The 9,832-nt window shown below is 39.2% G+C and overlaps 1 protein-coding gene across 1 annotated transcript; it reads left to right on the forward strand.

Moving 5' to 3' along the window:
• The first annotated feature begins 3,587 nt into the window (after positions 1–3,587).
• Positions 3,588–4,742, forward strand: LOC115149610 (zinc finger protein 180-like). The gene is made up of 2 exons (XM_029692562.1): positions 3,588–3,591; positions 3,784–4,742. Exons 1-2 carry the CDS (start codon positions 3,588–3,590, stop codon positions 4,740–4,742), a joined length of 963 nt encoding a protein of 320 aa, XP_029548422.1.
• Positions 4,743–9,832: the final 5,090 nt, after the last annotated feature.

Consider the following 9,832-nt stretch of genomic DNA (forward strand, 5'->3'; position numbering starts at 1 on the left):
CTGAACTAATCAAACAACACTTGTTGCTCTTTGTACGTGTTGATATAATATTCATATTTAATGGAGAGGAAAAAACGTTTCCCTAAACTGCTTTATAATATTATAATTCAATGAAGAATAAAAATAGTTGTCCCTCCTCAACTGCGTTTCCTCCCTCCAGACAGCAGATGGCGATATGTGTCTTTCAGGCGATGTTTCCAGTGTGACGTATAATCTAGTGGACGGAACGCTTCTTCAACAACTGCAGCCACCTCGGTAGCTCGCTAGCCGACAAAGTCTGAACATTCAAGTTCTTTAGACACTTTCCTGGTTTAATTGTAACTGTGATTTAAACATACTTATGTGGAAACAACTAGCTACCCCATTTAATTTAATATTTACGTTGTAAGTCAACAATCTGGCTGGTTAAGTTAGCACTAGCCTAGCTAGCTAACATCCCCGACCATGAGTTCACTAAGCTACTCTCCTCCTGCTAAAGAAGAGGAGGTCTGTTGGACGGAGAAAGAAGCTCTGGGGCTGAACATTGTCGTGAAAGAGGAGAAGGAAGAGGAGGATGTCACAGTAAAACAAGAAGTAGAGGGTGAGGCTGTTACAGTGAAAGAAGAGGAGAAAGACGTTACAGAGAAAGAAGAGGAAGACGCGTTCAGAGTGAAAGAGGAGGAGGATGTTACAGTAAAAGAAGAGGAGGAAGATGCAGTTTTTGGAGTGGAGGAGGAAGTGAAAGAAAATGAAGACGTTTTTGGAATGAAGGATGAAGAGGGGGAGATTACTGTCACATTGGAGGAGGACGAAGAAGAGAAGACTGGAGAACTGATTAACACCAGTAAATACAGTGAGTACTATGTTATAAAACAGGGACATTGATCTGATTAACACCAGTAAATACAGTGAGTACTATCTAATAAAACAGGGACATTGATCTGATTAACACCAGTAAATACAGTGAGTACTATCTTATAAAACAGGGACATTGATCTGATTAACACCAGTAAATACAGTGAGTACTATCTTATAAAACAGGGACATTGATCTGATTAACACCAGTAAATACAGTGAGTACTATCTTATAAAACAGGGACATTGATCTGATTAACAACAGTAAATACAGTGAGTACTATCTTATAAAACAGGGACATTGATCTGATTAACACCAGTAAATACAGTGAGTACTATCTAATAAAACAGGGACATTGATCTGATTAACACCAGTAAATACAGTGAGTACTATTTAATAAAACAGGGGCATTGATCTGGTTAACACCAGTAAATACAGTGAGTACTATCTTATAAAACAGGGACACAAACTCTGCAGTTGTTGAACTAATGTGTGATTTTTAAAAGGGCATTCTACACTTGAATATGTTTTTGTACTGTCGGAATTGTTCATGACGTCCTTTCCTGTTGAAAGGTGATATAAATACAGTAAAGTATAAACACACTAAAAGGAAACAAATAAATGTTTTGAGCAAAATAGTGTTTTTTTTTAACAACTGCAAACTAGAAGGAGTGAGTGATGTCATAGTAAGGCCTCCAAGGAGTTGGCTTGATGGGAAGTCGTGATGTCATCCAATAGGAGACTGATCTTCATGTGAATATTCATTATTCTTTTTAAAATCCTTCCTGTTCTGTCAAGTTGGTTGTTGATCATTGCTAGAAAGCCATTTTCAAGTCTTGCATTGACTTTCAAGACTATTTAAGTCCAAACTGTAACTAGGCCACTCAGGAACATTCAATGTCATCTTGGTAAGCTCCTCCAGTGTAGATTTGGCCTTGTGGTTTAGGTTATTGTCCTGTTAGGACAGTTTTTTGTATTCAGATCTCTGAAATGTTCTCTAACTACGTAACATTTAGTGTCTCCTTATGTTACACTGGGAAAACAGTTTTCATGGGCACAGAAATCCTAAATCATTTCAGTTTACTAAATCCAATGGTTCAAACCGAGAGTCACCTTAACTTTATTGACACCCAAATGGATACTGTCATTAATGCAGTTCTTCAATAATTACACATAATACTTAATACTGTAGCTGTTTAGTTACAGTCACATGTTCAACTATCATCAGCTGATCCAGGAAATCATTTTCTGAATGACAGTCACATGACAAACATCACGACATGCAACAACAACCAAAGTGCTTCTTCATTCATTACTCTGGTAAAGACAGTTATGCTGTGCTCCATGTTGGATCCAACATCCCTAACAAATTGATGTTTATAATGTGTTATTGTCTACTTGATTTACTGTAGGGTCTCGTTAGTCTGTTTGGACACAGAGATACTTAGCTCATAATGTGTAGAGGACTATTCCTTGATGGATAGGCTATTGTACAACACACAGAGCTATTTTCCTTTATTCAGGACATTTAGAATGACAACACATTACATAGTAGCCTAGTGGGATTATTCACAAAACGATCTGGTGATCAGCTTATGAAATGTCATCACAGACATTTTAGTTTCCATGTTTCACCTGAAATATTAAATGATTTATAATCCTAGGTCTATGTTGTTGTTAGGTGAAGTTATGGGTCCTACAGTAGGTTTATGTTGTTGTTAGGTGATGTTATGGGCACATTTGGCAAATACTTAGTGTAAAACCCTCTGTCAGGCTGATGGCAAAGCTAGCCAAAGAGCATTTTACAGGTTTGAGTGTTTATGTATAAATCAGTTGATTTGCGACAATAACACAAACATATTAAGCAGGAGATTCAAACGAGCCTTACAATTATAATCCAAAAGTAGTGTGAAATACACTCATAATCAACCTGTAAATGGAGGCTGTTTTTGCTGTCAGCCTATGAGAACTCCCCTGAGTTTTCCCCCACGGTGGTGAATTAGTGAATAGACACAGAGCTTAATGTGAGTTTCCTTGAGTAGCACTCCTGATCTAGTGCTGTAATATTCAAAATGCTTTGTGAAAAACTAAAATCGTCGCTCACCATTTTTTCTCCAGGCAGATATACTACATCCATAACTAGCGATTTCCTCATTACCAGATATACTACATCCATAACTAGTGGTTTCCTCATTACCAGATATACTACATCCATAACTAGTGGTTTCCTCATTACCAGATATACTACATCCATAACTAGTGGTTTCCTCATTACCAGATATGCTACATCCATAACTAGTGGTTTCCTCATTACCAGATATACTACATCCATAACTAGTGGTTTCCTCATTACCAGATATACTACATCCATAACTAGTGGTTTCCTCATTAGCAGGGAGGAGTTTCTGCAACCAATTCAGTAGGCAAGTCAGTTAAGAACAAATTCTTCATTTCAATGATGGCCTAGCAACAGTGTTCAGGGGCAGAACGACAGATTTTTACCTTGTCGGCTCGGGGATTCGATCTTGCAAACTTCCGGTTATTAGTCCAACGCTCTAACCACTAGGCTACCTGCCGCCCCTGGATCAGCCTCATTAGCAGGGAGGAGTTTCTGCAATGAAATTGTGTGCGCATCGCCCTCGCACCGCAATTTTAGCAAATACAGAAAGGGGCCTATATTGGAGACCAATAGTTGTCTGGCACACTGCTTAGGATTTCAACAACTTTAATAACTTATTTCTAGTTACCACTAATGGGTATCTCTGGGCATCACCTTTTACCTCAAATAAACAGTGGATTTCTGCTGTTGTTGGCCTTTAACCATCTGTCTGACTTTGTGATTCACACAGGAGAGAGACGGGACTATCGTGGATCCTCTGGGGATCCTCAACAACATCATGATGCTGATGAGGCAGAGAAAAGTCTCTCCAGATCAGAACTCCTCAAGAAACACCAGCATAGAGCCACAGGGAAGAAATCTCACTGCTGCTCTGACTGTGGGAAAAGATTCAGCTCTTCAGTAGACCTTCAAATACATAACATAATTCACACAAGAGAGAAATCTTTTGGCTGTGATCACTGTGGGAAGAGTTTTACTCAGCTAAGCAGCCTGATAGTACACCAGCAGGGACATACAGGAGAGAAACCGTATAGCTGTAATCAATGTGGGAAGAGTTTTATTCGGCTACAAACCCTGAAATCACATCAGAGAATACACACAGGAGAAAAACCATATAGCTGTAATCAATGTGGGAAGAGTTTTACTCAGCTAAACACCCTGATAGTACACCAGCGGACACACACAGGAGAGAAAGCTTTTAACTGTGATCAATGTGGCAAGAGTTTTGCTACATCTAGCCAGCTGACTTTACACCAGAGAACACACACAGGAGAGAAACCTTATAACTGTAGTCAATGTGGGAAGAGTTTTACTACATCTAGCCAGCTGACTTTACACCAGAGAACACACACAGGAGAGAAATCTCATAGCTGTCATCAATGTGGGAAGAGTTTTGGTACATCCGGATGTCTGACAACACACCAGAGAACACACACAGGAGAGAAACCTTATAACTGTAGTCAATGTGGGAAGAGTTTTACTACATCAAGCCAGCTGACTTTACACCAGAGAACACACACAGGAGAGAAATCTTACAGCTGTGATCAATGTGGGAAGAGTTTTGCTTCATCTAGCAGTCTGACAGTACACCAGAGAACACACACAGGAGAGAAATCTTATAGCTGTAATCAATGTGGGAAGAGTTTTGCTTCATCTAGCGGTCTGACAGTACACCAGAGAACACACACAGGAGTGAGACCTTATAGCTGTGATCAATGTGGGAAGAGTTTTATTCAATCTGGCAATCTGACAGTACACCAGAGAACACACACGAGAGAAACCTCTTAGCTGTGACCAGAGATAATCTGATAAAAGATCTCTGATCAAATATTAGACAATACATACATGAAGGAGTTGTTTCATGATATCAATGAAATGTCACAATATAGAATGTTTTAACATTGTAGTAGGAGTAATTTAATGATTTTAATTATAATATTGCAGGTGTTTCCTCTTGAAAACAGACATGTCCATGGTAAGGATTGTCTCAATGGTGTGCAGTCAAAGTTTTGCGTTTAGCCAGTGAGTTGCCATGGATCACAAACTATTTTGACTGCATGTTTTTCCATATTGGAGATGAATTTTGTTTGGGCTCGTTCCAAGAGGACGAGAGTTCTAGAAGCTAGTGAGTTTTAGGAAGATGAGAGTTCTAGAAGCTAGTGGGGAAAAAATACGTTTTTTTCTTGTTTTTAATTGTTGACAGCCAGTAGACACCATGTTTATATTGGTGAAGGTGAAGCATTGTAGTTGATTATAATGTGAAATGGAAGTTGTTTTCTGTTGGTGGTGAGCAAACTCTAAATATAGGATATATTTGTTGTCTTAAGGGGGAAGGTGTTACATTCTTTGGTTTTTCCATTTATGTTTTGAGGTTTGGATTTTAGCACGTCTAGCTCGTTAGCACGTCTAGCTCGTTAGCCCGTCTAGCTCGTTAGCACGTCTAGCTCGTTAGCCCGTCTAGCTCGTTAGCCCGTCTAGCTCGTTAGCACGTCTAGCTCGTTAGCACGTAGGACGCACTGATTGGTGTCACCTCGTTAGTCAGTATGTGTTACACCTGTGCTGGCTTGTCCATCTCGTTAGTGGGAAGGTGTTTCACCTGAGCTGGTCCGGTTTTTAGTTGTGGTTGTCAGTGACTCTTTGTTAGTTCCCTCTTCTATGTATTTCTGGTTTTCTTGTTTTCTTGATGGGGAAGGTAGCAACAAACAAGCAAAATATTATGGGTTGGATATTGCATCCTATTGTTAATATTTTAATCAATGGTGTTCATTAGTCTTTCAGTTGTTAGTCTTCTGTTTGTTGTGATTTTCATTAGAATGCTCAGTAGTCTTTAAGTTATTGTGTTTTTTATCCTCTTGTGTTTGAATACTAAATATTTTCATAGTTTTTTTCTGTGATGCCATTGTGTTGCATCCATGTCTGAAATGTGCTATATAAATAAAGCTTGATTTGATTTGAACATATTGTAAAATAAATGAACCCAATGACTAACCAATCAACAGATATGTACAAAAGCAACACGTATCTTGGTATGAAAAAGAGTATAAATTCAGTATTTCTCCCACTATGTCAAAATAGTGCATGTTATGTACGTTTAGTATCACTTTTCAACCAACCCAGTGCATTTGTTGAAGATAAATGTTTAATTCAACAATACGTCAAAGGATTCAACTACTGCAAACCGAAACAAACAAATGGATCAACCAGAACAATCCCACTTTTCCAGCCTGCTGAAGGCGTGGTGGAGTGGTAAACACCACCCCCGGCTCTACCAGGGGCTTGAGGTGGTCTCCCACAGCTCTGATTATGTCATGTTCTGTGGCCTTGCTGTTCCATTTCTTGACTGCCCCTGCAACACAGAAACACATTTAGTCATATTATATAAAACACTCAAAGTAATGGATATGGAGCATCTATGGCCTCAGTTACACCTGGCACCTAAATGTGACTTCTGTCATCCAATCACTCCAAGCTGCATTAGGTTCAGATCTACCAGGATGGGCCTTTGACATAGTCTGGATGCAGTCAGGCCACCGAATATGCATAAGCAATGTAAAGAGATGGGGTGAATGAGGGGAAAAGTACATTTGACACAAATTACCTTCATAATATCAAAGAACAAATGTGTGCCTGAGGGGAAATTAACTTTCATACAGCCAAAAGGGGTGAGAAATTACACCAATACCAGTGGACAATTTGCACTAATGTAGATAAACATAGATGGAACATATTCCCTTTTGCTGATGTGATGAACCGCTAAGGGGACATAAATATTTACCATCTGAACCATGTGTGACCTCTCACCTCTCTGGCTGTAGAAGTGTTCTTCCTAACCAGTCCCTCAACAGCTCTCTGACTGAGCTCCACCCTCACTGGGTCTTCAGAGGAGAGGAAGGCTGAGGAGGGATGGAAGGATGAATGGATCAGTCAGTCAATAAAGTGTAGAGCTGCTGTCTATGCTGTCTGACAAAATCACTGTTTTAGTAGTTCATTAAAGTAAATAAGGCTTTATGACTGCTGAATACCAACTATCAATCACTTAGATCATGTATTTTCAGGTAGAGATACATCCTTGGGACGTCCCTAGCCCGTTGAAGTTGACATTTAAAATGGTTAAGGTTAGGGTTTAGGGTAGGGATGTACCAAGGATCCCAGATAGCATTGACCATTGTGCATTCTTCTATCTCTTTTACAAAGCAGGTGATGGGTTCTGACTTCTGAACTTGAAAATATTAAATATCCTTATTTATGTGAAATTGAATGAAACAATAATGTATGTTGATGCTAATATGATGTACAATATTCCATGATGTTTCTATATGATAACAATAGAGTAATATATTTAATATGATGTACAATATTCCATGATGTTTCTATATGATAACAATACAGTAATATATTTAATATGATGTACAATATTCCATGATGTTTCTATATGATAACAATACAGTAATATATTTAATATGATGTACAATATTCCATGATGTTTCTATATGATAACAATACAGTAATATATTTAATATAATGTACAATATTCCATGATGTTACTATATGATAACAATACAGTAATATATTTAATATGACATATACATATACTATTTTTTAACAGTTTCACTAATTCATTTTAATTAACTTAATCATTATGATTCAACGTCTCATCTCATACTGTATTGGAGCAGCAGCAGCTGACTGCCCTGTTCAACATCAGTTCACCGTCTCACCTCATACTGTATTGGAGCAGCAGCAGCTGACTGCCCAGTTCAACATCAGTTCACAGTCTCACCTCATACTGTATTGGAGCAGCAGCAGCTGACTGCCCGGTTCAACGTCAGTTCACCATCTCACCTCATACTGTATTGGAGCAGCAGCAGCTGACTGCCCAGTTCAACATCAGTTCACCGTCTCACCTCATACTGTATTGGAGCAGCAGCAGCTGACTGCCCAGTTCAACATCAGTTCACCGTCTCACCTCATACTGTATTGGAGCAGCAGCAGCAGCTGACTTGATCGTTAATGCTAATCATCATGTTTGAATCTGAGAGTAAATAGAGCCGACTACACTCTAAAAATGAAGGGTTCAACTGGAGTTGTTCTCAGATCCCCTAAGAACCGTAGGGTTCTTGGTCAATGAAAAACAGCCCCAAAAGGTTCTTCAAAGAACTTGTTAGAAGGTGGGTTCATCGAGGAACCTCCGTTGTTGCTGGACTTCTTCCGGGAACTTCGCAATTACAACTGAAAACGATGGTGACAAGTTTGGATGCGACAACCGTTAAAAAGGTTAAGTTGGGTTGATGTTTGGCTCTGAATATGTCTCGAAATCATTTATTATAATAATATAACATACTAATAATGAATAACAAAGACAATGATGGTTTTCTGTGAATATCTTCCATAACGTTACTATAGTTAATATAGTTAATGAACGTAAATATTAGAAAGCCGGGTTTGACCGTCGGCGTTGTATGAGCTACAGTACAGTACCGTTAGCTAGCTAGTTAATGTTATGTCCTAACTAGGCACAACTAGGTTTGGATTATTTCCTCAACTATATTCTTCCCCATATATTGTATATCGTTTTCATAAAGCCAACATGGCTTTACACTCTCATTGTAAGTGGTGTTACATTGATGCTGTGTTCACGATGCATGATTAATACATAATTCATGGTTTATTTGATGTAGTAAATAAATAAATGATTTATTGATGTATAGATAAGAATTTAAATGTGATGTAACAGGTAAATTAAGGTTAGGCAATTGTTTGTGTTTTTAATGTTCCATCCCGGAACTAACGTTCTCTGTTGTTATTGCTACGGAATTTGTTCATTGACTGTGTGCAATGTAACTTAAGCAGATATTAGTCTGAGTCATAATTGTTGCTGGCAGAGGCTAAGACAGACAGTAAAGGGACTTTAAGGATTCAAGAACCTCTTTTCAGGACAAACAGCCAACGAGGTATTTTGTTCAAACTATAGAACTTTGTTTATAGTCGCGCCAAGTGCCGTTTGTATTGTTGCGCCGAGCGCCATTTGTATTGTCGCGCCGAGCGCCATTTGTATTGTTGCGCCGAGCGCCATTTGTATTGTCGCGCCGAGCGCCATTTGTATTGTTGCGCCGAGCGCCATTTGTATTGTCGCGCCGAGCGCCATTTGTATTGTCGCGCCTTGCGCCATTTGTATTGTTGCGCCGAGCGCCATTTGTATTGTTGCGCCAAGCGCCATTTGTATTGTCGCGCCAAGCACCGTTTGTATTGTCGCGCCGAGCACCATTTGTATTCCTTTGTTTCAGTACTGTATAATTTATCAACGTTACTGTGTTCGGCATGAAGTGGATGCATCGGAGAAAAAGACGTGCAAGGCAATAAACGCCCGTTTCAAGGTGTAACTTTGCATTGGGACTTAAAACATATTTCATTTGATATTTTATAAACATACACATACAAATTACATCATACAAACTACAAATTACTACATCACACCTGTCCAGACCCACTAGAACACACCTCCATCTCCATTAACTACATCACACCTGTCCAGACCCACTAGAACACACCTCCATCTCCATTAACTACATCACACCTGTCCAGACCCACTAGAACACACCTCCATCTCCATTAACTACATCACACCTGCCCAGACCCACTAGAACACACCTCCATCTCCATTAACTACATCACACCTGTCCAGACCCACTAGAACACACCTCCATCTCCATTAACTACATCACACCTGTCCAGACCCACTAGAACACACCTCCATCTCCATTCACTACATCACACCTTATTTCTCTCTGTCGCCCAGAACTTTACAATTTTAGATAATAAAGCATTTGACCTTTGTATTGCATTAGCAATGGAGGATTGGTTGATTTCCAGTATCCTCT

The sequence above is a fragment of the Salmo trutta genome, chromosome 15 (assembly GCF_901001165.1).
Source record: "Salmo trutta chromosome 15, fSalTru1.1, whole genome shotgun sequence".
Lineage (NCBI taxonomy): Eukaryota > Metazoa > Chordata > Actinopteri > Salmoniformes > Salmonidae > Salmo > Salmo trutta.